General features: G+C 32.3%; 1 protein-coding gene across 1 annotated transcript; it reads left to right on the top strand.

The window, feature by feature from the left end:
• The first annotated feature begins 6,230 nt into the window (after window positions 1-6,230).
• LOC110707707 (uncharacterized protein C3F10.06c-like) lies at window positions 6,231-11,744 on the top strand. Its single transcript, XM_021885744.1, has 6 exons — window positions 6,231-6,602; window positions 7,895-8,719; window positions 9,928-10,022; window positions 10,496-10,604; window positions 11,223-11,282; window positions 11,445-11,744. Exons 1-6 carry the CDS (start codon window positions 6,305-6,307, stop codon window positions 11,603-11,605), a joined length of 1,548 nt encoding a protein of 515 aa, XP_021741436.1. The 5' UTR covers window positions 6,231-6,304; the 3' UTR covers window positions 11,606-11,744.
• Window positions 11,745-24,416: the final 12,672 nt, after the last annotated feature.

Genomic DNA, 24,416 nt, shown 5'->3' with positions numbered 1-24,416 from the left:
AAACGGTCCGGGTAGTAAACGGTTCGGTGCAGACGGGTTGCGGTTTGATAACGGTTCGGTGTAAACGGTTTTTATCCCGGTTTAAATTCGGTTCGGGTTGTAAACGGTCCGGGTTGTAAACAGTCCGGGTAGTAAACGGTTCGGGTTGTAAACAGTCCGGGTAGTAAACGGTTCGGTGCAGACAGGTTGCGGTTTGTTAACGGTTCGGTGTAAACGGTTTTTATCCCGGTTCAAACAGTTTCGGTTTAGAAACGATTCGGTTCTTTTTTGGTTCAGTTTCATTTTAGTTCGGTTTATAACTGGTTCGGTTCGTTAACGGGTTCGGTTCTTCTACGATTTAACATTACTTGGATAGGTTTTATTTCAGCTTTACTAAATTACAGTTCGAGTCTGGTTTTGATTCAAAAAACCGGTTTTTTATCGAGTCGTTTGGATTTGGGCAATCAAACAGTTTTGGTTTGAAATTTTATACTACTTTCTAACTTTTTGCTAGTTAACAAGTTTTATATCAAGTCGAGACTTCATCACTTCATATTGAGGCATCATATTATATGCAAATTCTCATTAATTTTATAAATACATATCATGTTATGTATTTAGTTTAGCCATACTGATCTTACTAGTTTATTAGGAAGTAGATTATAAAAGTTTAGTGCATTAATGTATTATTGTTTTACTATCAGATTATTATCTGCTTCTTATTTGATCATTTAGTTAATTAATAATGTCATAATCATGATTTGATGAGTAATTGTGACATCGAAATTTTCAATTTGGTATTCGATACTTAATTAGTCAACAAGACTGATAATTAAGACTTGTTTATCATTATATATTTGCATAAAGTTATATATTACAAAGTAGTTTGATTTGTATAATCAAATAACACATTAATGAAGAAGAAGGTAATATTGACTCTTTCAACCGATTATACATATTAACATATAAATAACATATAACCATCTCATATTCTCATAGTTAAATATTATTAGTATAAAGGGATGAGAATCATAAGATTATTATATTTTTCTATATCCTTTATTGGTTTACCCCTAAGGCTTATGTCACTAATTACTAATTAGTAATTAGTAATTACTTAATTAGACTAACAAGTTAATAAGAAAGAGTAGCGTTTAACTTGAGTCTAATAGATCAAATACTGAAATGGTATTAGTATATTACCTAGTAGGATAGTCTAGTACACTGCTAATCTGTTATGCAACTATGCTAAATTGACAATTGCTGATATAGTCATATTAGTCAATCACTCATGTAGTCATAACTCATATCTAAATAAGTAATTTGTATTTATGTACTAATCTACTAGTCAATTATACAATTTATAAGTTTACACGATTACAAGTGTATTTGCTTATAGGTACAACTAAACTGATATAAAATAACCATATAACTAATCCGTAGTACTTCTTACTCTCTAAGATATATGACGTCATTATATTATTAAACAGTGTTCGATTTTTTATTAATCGCAACGCTAGACATTTACACGCTAACCGATTCACATTTTATAATTTAAAGAACTTAATATTTTAATGTGTGTGTTAAAAAAAATTATAAAAGCTGATATTATGAAGGCATATTTCGTTTTATCGGGATTCGAGAAATGTAATTAGTTTTTTTTTGAAGCCATGTAATTAATTAATTGTATAAAATTTCGTTTAATGTTATTAAAATAAAATTAAAAATTTTGATTTTTACAAAGTGGAAAATTGATTTCATTTTTTTGGTTGACAATTTCATCAAAATATGAAAGGTGGGAAATTTCCCTCCAAAACTAAAAGGAAAAACAAATTTTAAATTTAGAATTTAGATATTTTGGTTGTTAAATAATTAAATAATATATTGCAAAAGAGGAAAAAAAAAAAAAAAAAAAAAACAGTGGTGAAACGTGAATTGAATTAGCCTGGTTAGGTCATCTCCTCTTCATTCATCATCTTCAATTCGCCGTTTTGCTCCACATCAAACACTGATTCTTCGGTTCTTCTTCTTCATCCTCAAGCGCTGAATCCTTACTCACTCTGAAGTTCTCCAGTTCTCCATCTTCAATTCTTCCTCTCCTTCAAGCCGTCACAGCTCAAGGTAATTTTCAGTTAATTTTTTTTTTTATTTCGGTTTTTTTTTCGATCTCGAGTTCTCCATTGTCGTTTTTTTTGTTCGATCTCCAGTTCTCCATCTTCAATTCTTCTTCTCCTTCAAGCCGTCACAGCTCCAGGTAATTTTCACTTAATTTTTTTTTGTTTTTATTTCGGTTTTTTGTTCGATCTCAATTTCTCCAAATGTAATTAGTTTTTTTTCGATTTCCAGTTCTCCATCTTCAATTCTTCTTCTCCTTCAAGCCGTCACAGCTCAAGGTAATTTTTCAGTTAATTTTTTTTTTTTATTTCGGTTTATTTTCGATCTCGAGTTCTCTATTGTCGTTTTTTTTGTTCGATCTCCAGTTCTCCATCTTCAATTCTTCTTCTCCTTCAAGCCGTCACAGCTCCAGGTAATTTTCACTTAATTGTTTTGTTTTTGTTTTTTGTTGTTCATATAATTCCTGAACTATAGACCAGGATGGCATATACTAATCACCCTCTATTATGAATATCTAAGGGACAGTGGGAGACAAATCTTGTGGTTATAAAAGCATTAGAATTTTTGTATGGTAGGGAACCCAATAAATCATTACACTATTTCAGTTTAAAATATCATTCTAATGTTATGATCAGGTATAAACACTAAAGAATTTTTGTGTGCTAATTATAGTTTAATGCAAGTTGGTTTGTTTCCAATAGAAAGAGAATCTTGTCATTTTAATCCATTGTTTTGACTTATTGAAGTAAATTAGATAAAGCAACTACTACTAATTTTAGTAATTTATAAATCTGGTAGTGTATCACTACTAAATAGTATGATTGGTTGGAAATTTTAGTGTGAAATAGTCAACACTAATTTGGTTCAGATTAGCTGGTTTAGTTTTGGGTGCATGGTATTAAATATTAATGGTTAATTAATAGAGTTATTTTAAGTTACAGTATATGTGAAAGTAATTTGCTTGCCAATTGATTTTAGTAATAGTGCCTTATTGGCTAACTTAACAGTTGTACTTTGTCTTCTTGGGGCATATTTGGATTTAGGCTGTTGTGTTTCTGTTTTTTTCAGCAATGGAGCAAGAGTTTATCGGTTTTGATGAGGATTCTACTATTCAGAATCAAGATTCTACTCAACATACCACTAGTGGTAGTAAGCGTGGACGAACATCAGATGTTTGGAGGTATTACACCTTTTTTGATAAGATGGTTGGTCTTGCGCCGATAAAATATGCTCGATGCAATGTTTGCGGTAATGAATATAAAACACCAGGTAAGGCTGGTACTTCAACTTGTAAAGCTCATACTAAGACATGCATGGGTAAAAATCCACACCATCCAGGAAATCATGAAATTGGTGTTGAGCTCCCGTTTAATCAAACTCGTCATTTACAATTGCTTGCTAGAGCTATAATTTTGCATTCTTATCCTTTAAGTATTGTGGAGCATCATGGCCTTAGGGAAGTTTTTACGAATCTGAATCCCAACGTGAACCATGTGTGTAGAAACACTATTTTGAAATATTGTATTGCTGAGCATGATAAGTTTAAGTCTTTGTTGTTGCAATCTTTATCTGGAATTGAAGGTAGAGTTAGCTTCACTTGTGACTTGTGGACAGCATGCACTAATCGAGGTTATCTCACTTTAACGGCACATTATGTTGATAAAGATTGGTGTCTTAGGTCTAAAATTCTGAATTTTCGTTATTGTGGTCCTCCTCATACTGGTGTTGAGGTAGAAAAATTTGTGTTAAAACTTATTGGGGAGTGGAACCTTCAGGGTAAAGCTTTTGCAATGACTGTTGATAATGCTCGATCCATGGATGTTATGGTTAACCTTTTGAAGAAAGATTTAATGTTGACTTCTCCTCTTCCTTGTAATGGTAAATTTTTTCATATTCGATGTTCAGCTCATGTCTTGAACATTATTGTTCAAAGAGGTTTAAAAGAAGTTGATAGTAGTGTTCAAAAATTGCGTGAGGTTTGTAAATATATTGATTCTTCAGACTCTAGACTCACTCAATTTGAGCATGCTCTTCATGAGGTTAACTGTGTGTTTAATGGAAAGTTACGTCTTGATGTTGTGACTCGTTGGAATGCCACCTATACGATGCTCCGAAAAGCTTTAGAAGCAAAGGAAGCCTTGAAATTGGTTATCGATAGGTTTATGGGTTATGAATTCAAACTTTCGGATGATGAATGGGATACCCTTACTAAAATATGTAATTTCTTAAAGCCATTTTATGAAATCACTGTGTTATTTTCTGGTTCAGAATATCCTACTGCAAATTTGTATTTCGCTAGTGTTTTAAAAATTGAGCACACAATAAGTAAAGCGCATATAGACCCTAAACTTGCACCCATGGCAAAAGTTATGCTTGAAAAGTTTGAGGGCTATTGGGATGAATATAGTTTGATCCTTTCAATTGCTATTGTTCTTGATCCACGCTATAAGCTTGTTCGAGTGACGAAGATGTTAAAAGTGCTTTATGTTGATGAGGCATGTGTTGAAAAGGCGAAGGTAATTAAAGATGCTCTTTTGGAGTTGTACAACTTTTATTATTCTATGTCTTTCGGTGTTACATCAAGTACAATTGTTCCACCCTCCATCCCAGCTGTTATCGATAAATCAAATAGTCACTTGGATGATGACATATTCAAGGTAATCAATTTCTGTTTATTGTGGTTTACAAAATTAATAATTGTATGTTTTAATTTTTATTATTTAATAAAGCATTTTGTTTGAACTTTTCTAGTATGTTGATGATGATGATGATGAGGATGGCCCATCAAATCGGCCATCGATGGAGATTGATTCTTATTTGTGTACTCCTCGGCAACCAATTTATGAAGGGCAGAAATATGATGTTCTCAAGTATTGGGAATCTCAAATTAGTGTGTACCCCATATTAGCTGTTATGGCTAGGGATGTTTTGGCCATTCCTATTACATCGGTAGCCTCTGAGTCTTCTTTTAGCATGGGTGGTCGTATTTTAAACAAGTATAGGAGTGCGCTTTTGCCTAAGAATGTTGAGGCGTTGGTTACAACACAAAATTGGTTACGTGGTTATGATTGTGATATTGAAGAAGACGTCCTTGACATTGGTAAAGAAGTGATAGATGAAAGTTTTGCATCTAGTTAAGATATGGAATTGTGGTTCAGGCTTTTGCTAAAATGTTTTAATCTCATAGAACAAATATTAATAGTTTTAATCACATTACATTATTGATATTTTGTTCCTTATTTGTCTTGAATTATTGGTTATTATTTTTGTTGTAGTTATATAATTCTACTGTAATGAGAGTCATCAAACTAAAAAAAAGTAGTAACGATTTGCTTGACAAATATTAAGAGCATTCTCACTGGCAACACAGGAACTGATAAAAGAAAGTAGAAGTTAATAGCCCGTTTCACTTTTATCTTGACCCTGACTTGACCTTTACCCGCAACGTACTCGCCCCGCTAATGACCCGCATTGACCCGCCCAATAACCACTCCTAGTAGTAAGTGGTTTGTAAATGGTTTGATTTATAAGCGATTCGGTTCATAAACATTTTGGTTTATAAGCGGTTCGGTTTATAAACGGTTCGGTTAATAATCAGTTCGGTTTATAAACGGTTCGGTTTATAAACAGTTCGGTTTATAATCAGTTCGGTTTATAAACGGTTCGGTTTATAAACGGTTCGGTTTATAACGGTTTTTATGGCAGTTCAAACGGTTTCGGGTTAGAAACGGTTCGGTTCATTTTCGGTTCGGTTTCCTTTCAGTTCGGTTTAGATTTTGGTTCGGTTCTTAAACGGTTTAACGTTACTCGAATCGGTTCGGTTTCGGGTTCACTAAAATGCGGTTCGGGTCGGTTTTCGGTTTAAAAAAAGCGGTTTCTAAACGGTTCGGTTCTCATTCGGATCGGTTTGAATCGGTTCGGTTTCCCCGGTTCGGTTCGGTTTTTGACAGTACTACTATAAAGTATAAAGTACATACTACGTATATCAATTCAAATATCTGACCAATAATATTTTTAATATTAACAATAAGTATTAATCTAATTATTGACACGATTAAGTTTTTAAGACCAAATTTTACCCCGTATTACTTACCCTGTATTACCAGTAAAAAAAAACGGAGAGAGTATATCAAAAACCTGAATGAGGACCCATATATCTTCCCAAGTTCCCAACAGTAAAACTAGAAGAAGAAAGTACATATTGTTATGAATGGAAATAGAAGAAGAGGAAAAGTTGAGACGGAGCATATACAAAGCATCAAGAAGCATAAAAAAGAGGGACAATACTTTGTATAATGCCTTACTCTCAATCTACCATGACTCCATTTTTGTCGGAGAGATTTCTCAACTGTGGCCTCATCTTCCTCTTGTTGCTAACCTTCGTTGCGGTCTATGGTATTCGCCTCGATTCGATGGCGGCACTTGTTACTTCAAATCCACTGATGGTCACTCCAATAATTGCTCTTTCAACACTTCCCGCCTCAATCTCCACCTTGCCCTCCTCGCCGGTATTTATCTAATTTTTGTACTCCGAAAGGAGTTTCAATGTTAATTAGTCATCGATTATTTAATTTTTTATATTGTAAATGTTATGTTCAATTGTTATACTTGTATCTGTTACACTGCTTTAAAAGATTTTATCAATTGTTTGATTAATTGAAATATGCTCATTCGTATGCTGATGGGGTAGGTTCTAGATTACGCCATTTTTCTTGAATCAGTTGAACTAATTATGGCTTTAGAACTCTAAAGATCATTATTTGGAGCCTGTTAATCTGACTTTTAATCCTTTAAACATTTAGTTTAGAATTATGAATGGATGGAAAAATGTAGAATTATAGACAAGCTCTGATGGAGATTACTAACTTAACCACAATTCTGGTTGAAAAATGGATTCAATGATTCATTTAGCAGTTTGGTTAAATTGCAGTGTGTTTTGTTGCGGAACTAGTTGCAGTAATATAGGGCTGCTTGAATATCGATTTTGATTGGAACAAAAGGTTTAAGGTGCTATGGAATATGGAGTTTTCGGTTCTTTAATAAAAGATATTATCAAGTCTGACTTTTGTGTTTTTACGGACTAGTCTAGCTGACGTTATTGTAGTGGTAATTGGATTCTTGGATGTCTAATACCAATGGATTTGGATGGAACTTGGAAGAGAATTTCTTCTTTTGCAATAATATGTTGTTAGTACTACTTTATGAAATATGTACATACTTAATACTACCTCGAATCACCCATTTCTGCTTCTATGTGGCATAAAGATCAAAATGTTGAGAACTTAAGATTGAATGGAAATTAATAAAGCGGATATTAAGATTATAATTGAGTGTAAAAAAAGGATGTGATTGGAGAAAGAAAGTGATTAAACAGGCCAAGGAAATGTGAAGTTTTTGTGGGATGCATCAAAAAGGAAAGTGGAAAGTTAAATGCTGGGAATAGGAGTAACCAGTAGAATAATAAGGGGGTATATGGGATTTGAAGACCTTTACTTCTCGAGCCTTGCTGTTATGATACCCTAACACATTTGTCGATGCTTTATAGAAGACTTAATGGAGGTGAGTAGGTGACTAAAAGTCCAAAAGATCCTAAGCTTTATAGAAGACTTAATGGAGGTGAGTAGGTGACTAAAAGTCCGAAAGATCCTACTAGTTTACTTGAGAGCATGAGATGTAATTTTGTTGGTCCAATTGTGTTCATGCTGTGTGGGTGTGTTTTTTTTTTTTTTTCTTTTTCCCAGCTTTAATTCATTTGAGAAAATGAATTATTTGTTGATGTTTTTTTAATATCATTGTGTAGGGAACAAAGGTGGGTGTATAATTGTTGATTCAACTCGAAAAGGGAAGCGATTTCCTGATAGCATGTCAAAGACTATACCTGTTTGGTCATGTGTATTAAATCGTGCTATTCAACGCTACAGAAACATGATACATGAAAATTTCCCTGATGCAAATAAGGAAAAGGATAAAGAAACTTCAACTGATTGGGATTGCAACCTACATCTACCTCTATGGGTTCCTAAGACAGAGAAGGCTTCTATTGAAAATCGCCTTGATGACTTTACTGCACTGTTGGAAGAGAGTGGTGCTGATATTGCTTCACTTGCAGCATCCTTAAGAAAACCTCTACGCCCCTTATGGATCTCCCAAAAATCTGTTATATGGTTAAATGAGGTCCCTGATCATGATTCTTGGGATTTCACACCTCTAATACTTGTTTCTGGATCCTCCTCGATTGGTTTTCTTCCACAAAGGACAAGCTCTGAGTTTAGTTGGAACTATATTCCTGGGGCAGGAGATGATGAAGAAAGTTGGGCTAGGGGTTTAACTCCCGACCTTTTTTGGAATCATGTGTATGACCTCATAAACTGCGGGCCTGATTTGTGTAACAAGAAAGTTTCCGAAATAGTCGAAAAGGATAGAGTATATCGGGCACAGCGAGGAGAAGACGCTCCTCAGATTTTGGTGAAGTCTCAAAAGTCTTTAGAGACCAATGGACATCACGAGTTTCCATTGCACTCAGAGTTTAAGAATATAAAAGTTGGCCTAAGTCCTTCCACTAAAAGGGATTCTTCATTATGTTGGTTGGGATTGACAAATATCGTTGTGAGCACAACTCAACTTGGTAACTAGTTTTTTTTTTTTTTTTTTTTTTTTTTTTTTTTTTTTTTTGTTTAACTTCAAGTCTAACTGTCTTACATTACCTAGAATGCAAGATAACTGAACCCCTCTATAGTCTTAGGCCTTCCATGACCTGATTTTGTTGTCTGCTACTTCTCCATGTCAATTTTAAGATATCCTTGTTCATTTCGCTATATACCTATAATTGTCTCGGCTATGCTCATTCTGAGCAGTTTGCTGTCCTTGATATTCTCTGCTTTTATTTGCTATCCATTATCCAGTAACATTCAGAAGACCAAGCTGCAGGCATTCTATTGAGTTCTTGCCAAAGCTATACTTTTCTCTAAACTTTAGTACTAAACTGTTTGAGAAATAGAGAAAAATGGATTCTCACGAGTATCATCAGAACATTGACACAACACACAAACTGGATTCATCTGCACTAATTTTCACTTTTCTTTCATTTGTAGCTGATGTGTAGCACATCACCAAACATCATTTCTCCTTTCTTTCATTTGTTACTGATGTGCTGCACATCACCAACCACAATGTAAACACAGTTCTGAATGTTTGTAGTATAATCACTGTCTTGTTTTTATGAATTGTGTTATCTTTGGCCAACTTCTTAAGGGTAATATCTCCATAACGACACTTATATTAAAACTTGAAATGGATAGAGTAGTAAAAAGTATTATGTCTTTATTTGTGCCGAGTTTCCCTGTTTCTGTGACATGGAGTCAATTTTTTCATAGTTTCTGTAATAGACTGATTCTCTGGCTTTGTATATTAGAATTAACAAGGCTAGTAAACAAAGATGAAAGCTTGATGTTTGATTGATAATGGCAAAAGAGGTTATCTCTCTTAGTAACTTGAGGTTACCATTCTCTCACATTCCGCAATACAAATCTCATGCCTCTCTCATTCCCCTACATTCCTTTATATATACAAGTAAGGACTGTAAAAAGGTCTAGCTAGTTTAATTAATCTTGTCTTTTTCTACCAAGAACCACTCTTCATGTCTCTCAATTACTTGCTGCTGCCTCCTTTATTCTCAGTCATTAATTGTATTGTCTTCTTGCGCCAGCTTGGCTTACCTGTCCCCCCTTCCCCTTCGTTGGTAGTAGAAGTGGATGGTTAGCTTGGCTAGGCCGAATATGAGGCCATTACACAGTTTCTCACGTGCTGCTTTATATTGTGTATCTATGTGGGCAGCTGCGACTAAACCAGATGTTGACAGTATACTGAATTGTGGCAAGGAGCTTCTCAATGTTGACCATTCATATGTTTATTTGCATCTGCCTATAGTGGTATGTATTGATCAATGACTTACAGATGTACTGCAGACTCCGTTTCATCTTAGATATATGTATGTGATAAGTGTATGAATTTGGAGTGCCAAATTTCTCCGTAGTAATCAATTAAAAGACTCTAAATGGCTAACATGTTTGCCATCTAGCAACTTTTGAATTGACAGTATAACCTTGTGTAATGCATAGGTTGAAGTGTGATCTTGGAAGGAAAAATAATTGACTTATTAATGTTTTTGTCTAGTGTTAGGCAGCTTACATTAGCCATTTAACCTCATTATTTACGTTATGATTTGAATTATGTAAAAAAAATATCCACGTTATTTTCACTTGGTCGTGTGTAGGACAAGAGTTAAAGGAAAATCTATCGAACTGAGTGACAATGCTAACAGCCTGTTTTTATTTTGGATTTTAGATTGATATCTAATAATTTTTCTTTTTGTTCTTTTTCCTCATTTTTCCTCTTTAATCAGAGCTCAAAGTTGGACCGATTTTCGCTGTTAAATAATCTTCCTTCAGCAATGAAGTTTGCTAGGTCAACTTTACTCCAAGCAAAATCTCTTTTAGTGTGTTGCCCTGATGGTAAGTGAGAATTTGCTTCAGTTTTGAAATTTATTTCAGCATAACAGAACATGGACACCATATTTAATGTTTTGCTTTTTGCCTTTGAAAATGCTCACTTAGGAACTTTTGTGGCATCAAATCAATCTTACTTGCACTGTTGCACAAGTTTTTGGGTTACTCAGCCTGTTGAGTCATATTGGATTTGGCAAAAAAAAAACAATGTATTGTTCAACAATGCATAGTTGTTCATTGCTTGTATTTCTTATGCCGCTCTTTAAGTCATCTTTATTTCAACTCAAACGTGTCTCTTCATGTCTAACCTTTTGATATGAAGTGAGTTGCGACACATAGGCACATCAACCTACTCAGATGATGCATAGCCCCGTGAAAAAAACTTGTTTCAAACTTTAAAATTGACACCTATTCCATATCCTCATATAACTTGAGGTTTCCATCAGATATATCACGCACTGAAGTGTCTATCTCTATCTTTGATTTAGTATACCATTGGATTCATATCATATTAGAGAGTTTCGATCAGTATTCTTCCGGCTTAAACAATTTTGCTCTATCAAAATTGTTCTATTTAGTTGATATTTGTGAAAGCACACCAACTATTGTGTGTAAATTTTTCAGGAGAAGACATCAGTGTATGTGTTTGCCTAGCAATCTTAATCTCCTTGTTTACTGAAGACGGTACATTCTTCTCTTCTTTCTCTATGACGTACATCAGTTGTCATATACAATATAAAAAACTCATGTCAAATATTGTATGTACTACTAGTCTTTGAATTCAGTAGTAGTGAATTATTAGTGTTTACAGTCAAAAAGCTTATTGCTTGGCACTTTGATGCACAGGATCTTTTGACAATGGGAAGTCTTTTAAAGAGACAGAGATTTCTAAATGGGAAATGAGGCGACGACTTGTATTTATGTGTAAGTTTTCTACAAATGCAAGGCCATCCAGAGGGAATTTAAGACAGGTCTTTTGTTTTCTTAAAAGTGGAACAACCTCTTAGAGCAAATTTTTGTAATGAACAATCTTCATAAATTTTAATATGTATTTGTTGTATCAAGACATCAATCTTTTTATCGCGATAATTATACAAGATAAAAAGAGAGACACAAAAGACATCGTGAGATACCATTGACGACTAATCTTTCTAATTATGCCATTCACTTGCTTATTTATTTTGATTGCAGCATTCTTTATGTACCACCTTGATCAATCTTATTCATCACTATAGCTCATTCATCTTTTGTAGCCAGAATTACTCTAATCACTATAGCTCATTCATCATTCACCTTGAGACTTGAGTACTATATATGCTGATGGCCTTTGAATGTTGCTATAAAGTTGGGTTTTCTACTACCCTTCTATATTATTGTCTCTTCACTATGTTTCATGGATTTTTGTCTCCTTGAGTTCGGTTTTCAAAGCTCAGCCTAGTTTTGCAGCCAACATCAATGTTAGGGTTTACTGGTTTAGTTCTTTCTCTTCCGTACAAGTAGTCACGTACCATACGAGAACTCAAAAAGTATGCAACGAGTAGTTGAGTAGTAGTGCGAGTAACAAAAAGTTGCTCATGAAAATGCTGTTATTTTTCCCCCTTTATCACCCATGTTGGGCCTTCAACAAGAATCATATGAATTCACAACACTGCCCCAACTAAAATCTAGGCAAAGATAGCTTATAAACAACAATTCTTGAAAGGAAAATTCGTGAGAAATGTTCTTTTAAGTAGATTTTTTTGTTATAAAGGTCCTTTTTAAAAAAAAGTGACACAAAAGGTCATTTTATCGCACTTAGGTTGCGACGAGAGTCTTTTGACCGGATTCCGACAATTGACTTTTTTTTTTTCGACCAAAAAAAGTCGAAAATCTATTTCTATCCCTTCCCCCCCTTTTCCCTTTATTAAGCCCTAACTAATATTTACCCCGTGTAATGCACGGATTAAACTTTTTGATGAGATGTTTTTTAGTGAAGGGTTGATTAAAGAATTATTGTATAAAAGTTAATTTTCGTATGAATTTTGAAAGAACAAACTAATTGTTTGGGAAGAAATTTAAGAGGAATGAAGTGTCATTTATTCATTTGGGAATAAAAACATTAATATGAAAGGCATATATTAAAAAAAAATTAAAAAGGTTGAAAAACAAAAATGACACGTGGCACTCTAAATTTCTTTTAAGTTTTCTAGTTATTGAGTATGGATTTCTTCATCATCAACCTCAAGAAATTGTATCTTCTCTTGCCCCCTCTATAAATACAAGTATTACCTTCGTTTATTTGTGAAATATAAAATATTCCAAAGTTACAACTAATATGAAACAGAGGTAGTAATAATAAATAAGAAGTCGCTACAAGCTACCAATTTCCTAAAAAAAAAAAAAAAAAACCTACCAAATTGTTTTTTTTAACTAGTTCAACGACAAATTTTGACCAATTTGGGATGTTTGGTACATGGGAATTGAGGGTGGGAATAGGAATTTTAATCACAATTCAGAAAAAATTTCTTGTTTGTTAGATGGGATTGGAATAAAACTGGGAATGGAATTGGGAATAAATGGGGTGAATTCCCACCATTTTATTACCTAGGGAGGGTTAGGTAATAAAATGGTGGGAATGGAAATAATTGGAAAATGACATTTCTGTCATCAATGAAAAGAAGGGAGGAGAAAGATTAGTAAGGGTAATTTTGTATTTTTGTTATTTATTCCCTACCTATTCCCATTCACCACCCAAACAAAGTATTGCCATATTTTTATATATTCCCAACCATCTATTCCTAATGCAGTAATACCATTCCCGCGTTTTAATCCCCATAATCCATTCCCAAATTACAAACGCCCTGTTTGGGTATGATACGGCAGTTGAATGATTCTGACGACGCTGGTGATGATGATGACTGCCTTTCGGAACAGATCGTATCGAGTATGAATCGGGTACAATTGCATGACGAAGACGGGAATTCTGATAACGAGGAGTCCGAAAGTGAGAAAGAGGAAACGGAAACGAAGAGCAAGACAGCCGCTTATGAACCTCTGTTAGTTTCCTCTCTATTTTTTTATTTATTTTACTTAGGGTTCATTGTTTATTATTTGCTACGAGTATTTCAATTTCGATTCTGGTTCGTGGCTTACGAGTATAATTCAGATGATGATTGTTGATTTGATTTTTTGTTTCTTCAATTTTTATTAATTATTCATTCTTTTTCACAATTGATTGACGATTCTGTTTGAATGATGTTATGTTATCTACCCTGTATCTTATTTTTTCTGATTTCTTTCGAATGTTGTATCAATTTTGTTTAATTTTTTTTTTTAATTCTAATATGGATTTATTATGGTGGTTAATTTTTTTTTGAAAAGCTAAACGTCGCCTTCGAATATCTAATTAATCCCCGCAAAATAAATAAATTTTACAAGTTTACTCTTATATTTAAAAAAATTTACCCCCTCAAACATAATTTACCCACCCTCACTCCCTCTTCTCTCTCTAAACCACCACCACCACCTCCTTTTACCACCCACTACTACCACCACCATCACCTCCTCTTTTAACCACCAACCACCACCTCCTCTTTTAACCACCAACCACCACCTTTTTTAACCTCTGATTTCTCGATCTACACAGCCGCGGATATGACAAGGGGAAGACGGTCGTCGGAGACAAGGTTTGTTTTTGTTTTTTTTTTTATATTTTTTGAAATCGAGTTCAAACGCCCTGTTTTTTCGAACAATCTAGGCTCAAACGCCTAGTTCGTTCGAACAACCGTATGGTTGTACGAAAGATCTGGGCGGTTGAGATGAAACGCTTAGAAAATACGAACAACCACAACAATAAAACAAAAAAAATTCGAAACCCAGGCATACGCCTAGGATTTTCGAAAACCCTAGGGTGAAATGCCTAGTTTTTTCGAAACTTCCTAGGATGTTAGAAAAAACTAGGCGTTTCACCCTAGGGTTTTCGAAAATCCTAGGCGTTTGCCTGGGTTTCGAATTTTAAAAATATTTTATCAGAACACATCGAGTTCATACGGTCCGACGAGCTTTCGGCGAGTTGTGTTTCCGGTATGTAGTCGTCGTCCATAAGATCCAATAAATTTGATGTTGCAAAATTTAAAAATTTTGTTTGATTTTGAAAATCAAAGTGGTTGGTCCGATGATCGTTGGTGGCCGTTGACCACTGGAGAGAAAGGTTAAAAAAAATTTGTACGGTAAAAGTGTGAAATTAAGGTAAAATTAATTATTTTAATAATCGTTATTATAAAGATAAGTACGTAATTTTATGTTAATTTGCGGGCGTTAGTTATATATTCGAGGGCGATATTTAACAACCCTTTTTTTTTAAGTTCAATCTGTTAATTTGACCAAAATTTTTAGTTCTCCTTGGTTTCTTTTTCTCTGATTTTATACAAATTTAATTTTTTCTAAAATTCTAATATGGATTTATTCATTTTGCAGTTGGTCAGCTGACGGTGATAGCAGTGACATCAGTGATGACGAAGAATTATATGAGTAAACCCCCAATCACACTCTAATTTTTGTGGCATTTTTTATGCATAGATAGATTTTTTAACAACTATTAATTGTTTAGAAACCCCTAGAATCAATCTCTTACTCCTAAAAGTCACACTAGAATGAGAGGAGGAGAGAAAATGTGACATCAAACATACCCTTTATCCGGCCATAAACGTATTTTTGATGTGATTAAATGACAAACTTTCTTGAGATTAAGATTAAGTTCTAAGTTTACTTTTTGCTTAGCAATTTGTTATTTTTTTTTCCTTAACAAAATTAATATTCAATTTTGAACTATATCAAATTTAAAAGAAAATCCATTTTTAAAGTGAATCAAACAGTACGTAAGGAGAAATAAAATTCGTTTTATGAATGAACCAAAAATGTTGATGTTAATATGGAGTTATGATCTTATGAATCCATGTCTTCGTTAGGACTTTAGTGAACTAAACAAATTCTTATTGTTTTTTGTATGTAGTAAGGTCGTAAGGGTGCGTTCTATTCACCTGATTTTACTTATCTAATCTTATATGCCCTTTTTAGAACTTACTAGATGGAAGCCCGTGCGATGTACGATTTTTTATACATAAATCTCATGAAAAAGATTTTTTTCTTAATTAACCCTATTATTTTTTTTATTATTTTGCTTGTTAGAAAACGGATAATTTGTTTTATTTTTATGCAACTTATAATGCGACCTTAATTTACTAATATTAGTTGTATGAAAATTATAAGTATGATAGATATTAGAATAAAATCATAATCCTGTTCGTAATTTTTTAACCTATGATTCGTTTGTATAACGAAAACACGTTGTTCCACTATACATATATAGTTATAGAATTACTATTTTTCTTTCACAAACAATAACTTAGACCACCATTATTCTTTTACTCCGTATCAACTTTATACAATGAAAAATTAATAAAGTAAACCCAAAACTATAGAGTTAAAATAAAGACGGTGGGAGTAATAGTAAAATATATGACTTTATAAATTTTTAAATAGTTAAATGAAATATATATATATACTACCAAGAGTGTTGCATTACTAAAATTAATCTAATTGAATAAAATTAAATCTTTATAATGAAATTTCATTATCATATGTCTTAATAATAGAGTTATATGTATACACTACTACAATGATTTTTACAATAATAATATAGATATTCTACGAGAAACTATAATACACAAAAAATAAAAATTATCAGAGACATCTCTTACAATCTTTAATTTTTTTCCCTACTATTGTAACATTATAGTTGACTTAGGGTCTGCTCTGATTTACTGAACTGAGTTGAGGTGAACTGAACTGATTGAAGCTGAACTGAACTGAACTGAATATTTTATGAGAGAAGGAAATTAGGAACTGAACAGAACTGAACTGAGAATAAGCTGAAGAGAACAGACCCTTACTTTTCCAATAATTTCTTTCAATTGGCGCATGGACATAATCCCTTCAAATACAAAATAATTAATATTAAGTTACAATTAAGTTGTTTAACAAAATTTAATACGATAAGTGACATTATTAGATTAGGTAAAATAAAACAAAACATACATCTTATAAAATAATGAATAACAATCAATTTATTTTGTTTACCATCAAAAAGCCTTGATATACTTACATTATTTCCAATATTTTTTGTTAATCAATGAATTAGACCTGAAAAAAATTCACACCATGAAAAAGTGTAGATAAATAATATTCACATGTTTGTGTTTTTTGTATAGTATATATATATTGTCTATTTACAATTGAAAAAAAAAATCAAAATTATATTTTTGAGAGGATGTATACAAATCTTTAATATCATCGTATCTTATATATTTGTGAAGTAGCAAATAAATCTCTTATAAAAATTTTATCTAATCATGAAATGGGTTGCTAGATAAGATAAAAATTGAACATTATTGTTTTTTTTAAGAATATTGATAAAGACCGAACATTATTGTTATTTTTTTTTTTTGAAGAATATTGATTTTTTTGAAAAAAATTTGAAGAATACTAGTTAATTATTAATAATTTATATTTCTTTAAAAAAAAAATTTTAAAAAAATTGATTGAACGTTTTCTTAAAAACAAAATGAACATATATTTTCCTTTTTCAAATATTTAATTTTAAAGTGTTTGTATATAATAATTGTATAATTTATAGTTTTTTTTTAATTTAAATCCTAATATCAAAAGATCATCTTTTAAAAAAGATAATTTTTAGTTTTAGAATAATTAAAATAATAAATCATTATTCGTCGTTTTTACCTACGTGGTAAAATTTTTAAATTTCATTCGTCACTTTTGCTTATGTGGCGAGTGAATTTTTTATTTCTAAAATAAAATACAAATCTAACTTTTAATTGGTTAAAATAATACCGTGCGATGCACGAATTGTCATACATATATCTCAAGAAAAGATTGTTTCCTATATACTCTAAGTTTTTGTTTTTTTTTTATAATTATTTGATTTATTTACAATTTAATAATTTCAGACAAAAAAAAACAAAAAATAATTTAATTAAAATGATATTGCCAATTACAAAAGTATATTTTTTTTAATGTAATTTATAATGCCACTTAATTTATTGTTGTTTTGTATTTTATTCGTTGTTGTTGGTTATATGACAATAATATGATATCTTTAAAAAAAAAATGTAAATATGATATTTCATTGATTACATATTAGCATAAAATCTTTAATGTGAAAAGATAATAATTTTTTATTTTTAAAATAATTTAAATCCTAAATCATTATTCGTAGAACAAAATCAAAAATAAAAATAAAATTATAATAATCAATTTTGAAAAAAATTGTAGAACAAAGTTGACTTTAATTGAGGGAACGTAATCACCCTGTAATTAAAAATAAAAAATTAAGTTAATTTTATGACTTAATTAAGCTACCTAAATCACAAAAAATTTGTTTTAATCATAAAATTAATTGATAAAAACTAAAAGGTTCATTAAAAGATTTAATAAATGTAAATGATTTATAAAGATATAATACCTTCTCATCTAATAAGATTATCAAGCGAGAAACTCGTACTTTGATATTCCAAAGATTTTTGCTCGAATTTAATTCTCTGATTAAATTAGATATGCATGTAAAAACAAAATTCAGTAAACAAAACATAAACATATAATCATTAAGTATCCCAAATAAACACAATTTAATCAATAATCACAAATATACATTTAAACATGGGTTTTAAAAATTAGGCTAAAAATTACCCAGCCATTGATGACCTAATAAAACTGACACAAAATTTGCTTGGTTTGGTTATGTATTGATACGAAATTTTGTTGGTGTCATAAGATGCGTCAATTTATAATGGTAAATGTCACAAATTTTAATTTAATTATAATTAAGGAATAATTTTTATTTCTTATCATAAACACTATCAAAATTTATCTTATAATAGTAGGTATATAAATCCTATATATAAAGATGATTATTTTAAAAGATAATTTTTAGTTTTTTAAATAAATTAAATCCTAATAAATTAATATTCGTTGTTTTTACATACGTGGCAAAATTTTTAAATCTCATTCGTCACTTTTGTTTAGGTGGCAAACGAATTTTTTAATTCCAAAATAAAATAGAAACCTAATTTTTAATTGGTCGAAAACATACCCTTGCTTATGTGGCGCGGCAAATGCTCTTGAAAAATGCCTACTTTATTTATATATATATTAGATTAGATTTTAGTTATGAATTGAATTTGGGTAACCCTGATTAACTTTTATCACAACTTATCTGAATTTATTTGAAATTATTTTTAAACTTATCTTATATGAACTTATTAATCCTTATTTGAACTTTTTTTTCCACAGAATAGGGCCTAAGTTTGACATCCCTCTAAATGATGTGCAGAGTGTACAACCACCACCTCTATTGGATGTTTCTCACTATAATAATTTAATTTTTTTATTTGTAATTATTTTATTATTTGTTGATTGACCTGTTTTTTTTTTTTTTGGGGGATTTTTTATTTTCCCATTGTAGTGGAGGCTTCATGTTAGTACCTGTGAAAGCCGACGAGGAGGAGTTATTTAAAGGCCATTCGCGCATGAAAGCTATTCGTGCTTTGGGAGTCTACAATAGTGAAAAGGTAGTTTTTCTTGTCTTACTCCGTATTTTAATTTTATTTTGTTTAATGTTGTATCTTTATTTCCTAATTATTTATTTGATAAAAATGACAGGGATCTGATTAGGAGTATGTTAGTTCTTAATTGTGGATTGACACCAACCCGATCCCCAGACGACTCTGGTGGTTTTGGCCATCACATGAACTTTTGGGCCAAAACCAAAGGCACTGATGATACAGAGCTATTTTTCTCATCTGCTTCATACGATGATACAGATGATATTCATTGTTGCAAGCTCGATTCTTTTGGTACGGTTAACAAATTTATTTTATGTTTTGGGCATTTATCGTTAATTTCCATGTATAACCACTATAACATATATTTTCACTCTTTAAAACTTATTTTAAAAAGTTAAAATGTTTCTTTTTATCTTTTTGCAGATGATGAAGGCTCTGGAATTAAACATTGTGAACATATAAATTGCTCGGAATGCGCTCTATGGAAGACATCTTGAATGTTCAAGCAAATGAGAAGGATCAAAGAACTGCAAATGTTTATGTTTTAGAAGTAGTTTTAGAGTTAACATTTAGGCCTTTTATCATTTGGATACTCGCTTTTCTTTCATTAAAGCCTCTTTTTAGATGTATTATCACTTAAAAATTTATGAACGTAGCTGGTTAGATTGATCATAACTAGGGTTAGGGGCTGTGATACGGGACTGTGTTGGTGATGTAGTAGCTTCAACTTGCCTTCCGTTGCAGGGTGATTATGATGTTCATACTCTAAGGCTATTGCAATGCAACATGCTCTGAGTATCTCTCTCTCAGCTCTGCCTCGAAACTGATTGTCTTAAGCTTTTATAAACTTTTTATGAATGTTGAGCCTATGTTGTCAGCCCTACAACTTATGGTTTGATTGTTAATGATAGCTTGATGCCATCAAACTCGTGTATTTCTTGCACTTTTTCTTTTGTAAAGAGGGAGGGAACCGGGTAGCTCATAGTTTTGTTTTTTTGACAAAAGAGCTAGAAAATAAAGCTAGTACTGAAAATACAACAGTTACCGATGACGAACACAACCAGCCAACCAGTGAGCTGGCGAAACCCAAACTCGAGAAACTTTATGAATCTGACACACCAACAGGAACGGACTCTCGCAATTCCTGAATGAACCACCAAACCGAAATATCTATAGAGCCTGCTGAAGAAAGAAAAGAAAGGATAGCAGCACAATCCGTATGAAACCAGATCTTCAAGGGTTGCTCATAGGTTAGTGTCCTTAAGTAGTAGCTTTGATGACTTATTAAGAGGCCAGATGAATCATTTGATTTTGCCTCTATTTAAAACTTGCTTGATTACCATAAAAGCATGCTTATCATCTTTAATTGCAAGCATATGAGTAGAGCTGTCAAAAGCTGACCCGACCCGAACCCGATTATTAACCGACCCGTCTAAACCCGGAAAAATGATGACCCGAACCCGATATGACCCGACCTGAAACCAACCCTAGACCCGAGTTAACCCGAGTATTTGAGACCCGAACCCGAACATGAATCGACCTGGAGATGACCCGACCCGAATATAACTCGTAAAATATTGACTTGAACCGAACCCAACCTGAACCGAAATTGACCCAAACCCGTTTTAACCCGTCAAAACCCGAATTTAACCCGACCAAAATTCGACCCGACCTATTCCTATCCCGACTCGAATTTAACCTGACCTATTACTAACCCGACCTATTACTAACCCGACCCGAAATTCAACCTGATCTGTCACTAATCCAACCCGAAATCAATCCGACTTGTTATTGACCCGAAATTAACTACCAATCTAGGATTACGTCATATCTTTTTTTTTTCCCCTAATTCTATGAGTTATTTTCCTATTTAAGCTTATTCAAATATTTTCAATAAAATTTTCTATTATCAAATGTATTATAATTTATATGTCTCAAAAAAACCTATAAAAATTTATGAATACCATTACTTTTTGGATGCATGTGCATTCTTTATTTAAATTTAGTAATTACGATTTACGAATACTACTACTTTTTAGGTGCAAGTTCATTCTATATTTCATTTAAGCAATTATGGTTTACGAATACTACTACTTTGTAGGTGCATGTACATTAATGTAGTCAATTACGGTTTACAAATATTATTTGACCTTAGGCTTGTTTGTTTTATATATATATATATATATATATATATATATATATATATATATATATATATATATATATATATATATATATATATATAAGTTAAAAAAAAAAATTCGGATAATGATTGAATTGAACGTGATAATGATTGAATGCGAGCATGAGTATATGACAATGACCCGATGATAATCTGACCCAAATAATTTACCTGTACCCGATCATGACTTGATTTGTCTAGACTCGAGAAAGTGGTGACCCGAACTAGATCGAGTTGTTAAAAGGCTTTTATTGGTCTTTTATTTTTCTAATATTATCATTCGTTTACCTATTTAATCTTATTTAAATGTTTTGAATAATGCCATTTAAATGTTTAGAAAAAAATGTCATTAAAAAAAAACGTGAACTCGGATATGAACTTATAAAAAATAAACAAGTTTATATAATTTCAAATAAAATAAGTTTAGAAAAAAAAATATTGTTTTTTAACTTATTTAAATTAAACCTATTTTATCCGAATTTATATGAACTTATTGTATTTTATCTAAACATGTCATCTCGAATATGAACTTATCTGTTATCCCTGAAATGAGTGGAATCAATGTGAATAGATTAGAATAGAGTTTGAACTTATCTTCTAAAAATCTAAACTAAACCTATCTTATTGGAATTAATATGAAGTTATTATGTAGATTTTATCTAAACTTATTAGAACTTATTTCCTCGAATTTAAACTTATCTGAAATTATTTATCTTACAATAATAAATGAAGTAATTGATAATGGTTAAACGTGAATGTCATTACATGAACTGTTAACAAACCGACCCAAAAAATTTGCCCAAACCTGATATGACCTGAAATCAACCCGATATCCAGATTAACCCAATATTTGAGACCCGAACCCGAACATGACCTGACTTGGAAATGATCCGACCTAATTATAACCTGCAATTTTTTGACTTGAACCAAATCCGAGTTGAACCCGAACATGACCCGACTTGTAAATGACCCGACTTGGAAATGACCCGACCTGATTATAACCCGCAAATTATTATTGACTTAAACCGAACCCGACTTAAACCCGAGAATGATCCGACCTGATTATAACCCGCAAATTATTGACTTGAACCGAACCCGACTCGAACCCGAGATTGACCCTAACCCATTTTAACCCGTGAAAACCGAATTAAACCCGACCTATTATTCACCCGACCCGAATGTAACCCGACCTGTTATTAACCCGACCTAAACCCGACCCAAACCCGATAAGATGTATGATCCGACGTTACCCGACTCAAGCATGACCCAACCCGAACCCGACCCGTATAGGTTACGACATTAACCCGAAATGACCCGACCCGAATTGACCCGACCCACACTTACCCAACCCAAACCCGACTTGTTTACCCGAATTGACAGCTCTACATATGAGTACTATGTATAATATTTTGCTAATGCATTCTAAATTTGAAATTAGTGCATTTTTCTGCAATATTAAAGTGTAAGATACCTTATTCGGATCTTGAATTGCGGTTTAATCCATTTGATTCTAAAATCTGCAACATAACTATTGTCAAGGTATTTAAATATGTACCAATCAAAAAGCTGAACGGTTAAATTGTTATTGGGACTTGAGAGTGAAGATCACTGTAATATTGATTATCAATATTTTGTATTATCTTGGAAATATCTGTCAGCCAAAAATACCTCTTCAATTTCTTTTTGACATTGTAGTACATATAGAACTAAAAAACAAATTTAAGGATGAGAAGGAATCCTCACCATTCATATTTTATCCAATGGCTACGATTGAAATCCAACACGACAATCAAATGTGCATATTTCTTAAACTAAATATGCATATTTTTATTATTCAATGTGCATAAAATTATTGTTGGCTGGCCTGAATGTTTTTTTGGTGTTTGTTGTTTTTCCTTTAAAGTGTAGTCGTCATGTTGAAACCGGTGCAAGACGACGAGAGCTGAGGGAGTCAATGGGTGTTTGCTTGCGCGCAAAAGCAACTCGTGCTTTGGAGGTTTACAATAGACTAGAGGTAGTTTTTCTTGTCTCATTTCTATTTTATTTCTTATTTCCTCTTTTATATGTTGTTTCTTCATTTCCTAATTACTTATTTGATACTCCGTAAAAATGATAGGGGTCTAATTATGAGTATGTGAAAATTCGTGGACATTCACCATTGCGGTGTTGGTTATCATATGAACTTTTGGGCCTTGACTAAAGACACTGATGATGACCCAGAGCTCTTTTTCTTATATGCTTCATACAATGATATGTATGATATTCATTGTTGTAAGATCGATTCTCATGGTATGATTAACCGCTTTATCCATGACATATATTTAACATTTTTAAGCATATTTTAAAGAGTTAATTTTGTTTTATTTGCAGAGGCTGAAACTCCTGGAATTAGACATTGTGAGTATGTCAATTTCTCGCAGTGCGCTTTATGGGTAAAATCTTAAATGTTCAAGCAAATGAAGAACAAGGAACTACAAATGTTTATGTTTTAGAAGTAATCTTAGAGTCAAGCTAACATTTAAGCCTTATGTTTGTGAGATTTTCCATCGTTTGGGTACTTACCTTTTATTTCCATCGTTTGGGTACTAAAGCTTCTTTTTAGATGTTTTTATCACTTAAAAATGTATGAACATGGCTGGTATAACTAACTAATTGAAATTCTATAAGATAGTTTCTCTGACTAACTGTTTAAGTAAAGCACTTTTGCTTAATAACAGCTAAAAGTGTAAGATGCATTATACTCCGTATTTGATCTTGAATTGCGGTCTAATCCGACCAATTACACTATGTTTGGATAACACTAATGAAGGGAAAGGGAGGGGAGGGAAAAAGAGGGAGGGGAAAGGGAGGTGAGGGGAGGGGGGAGGTGACCTTCTATTTTCCCTTCAAATCTCTTCAACAATGGAAGGATTTGGTTTATTATAAGGGGAAGGAAAATGGATCCTTTCAATTTCCTTCCCTTCTCTCCTTACATTAAGTATCCAAACAAAGGATGATGCATCCTTTCTTTTCTTTTCT

This window comes from Chenopodium quinoa, unplaced genomic scaffold (assembly GCF_001683475.1).
Source record: "Chenopodium quinoa cultivar QQ74 unplaced genomic scaffold, ASM168347v1, whole genome shotgun sequence".
Lineage (NCBI taxonomy): Eukaryota > Viridiplantae > Streptophyta > Magnoliopsida > Caryophyllales > Amaranthaceae > Chenopodium > Chenopodium quinoa.
This window is presented reverse-complemented; position numbering and strand designations above follow the sequence as displayed.

What these genes read in the sequence shown, in the direction of transcription:
- LOC110707707 (XM_021885744.1), top strand. Translation starts at nt 6,305, where the DNA reads ATGGAAATAGAAGAAGAGGAAAAGTTGAGACGGAGCATATACAAAGCA. An exon ending in CCACCTTGCCCTCCTCGCCG is followed by an intron (nt 6,603 to 7,894) that starts GTATTTATCTAA and finishes ATCATTGTGTAG; the next exon opens with GGAACAAAGGTGGGTGTATA. An exon ending in TGTGAGCACAACTCAACTTG is followed by an intron (nt 8,720 to 9,927) that starts GTAACTAGTTTT and finishes CTATGTGGGCAG; the next exon opens with CTGCGACTAAACCAGATGTT.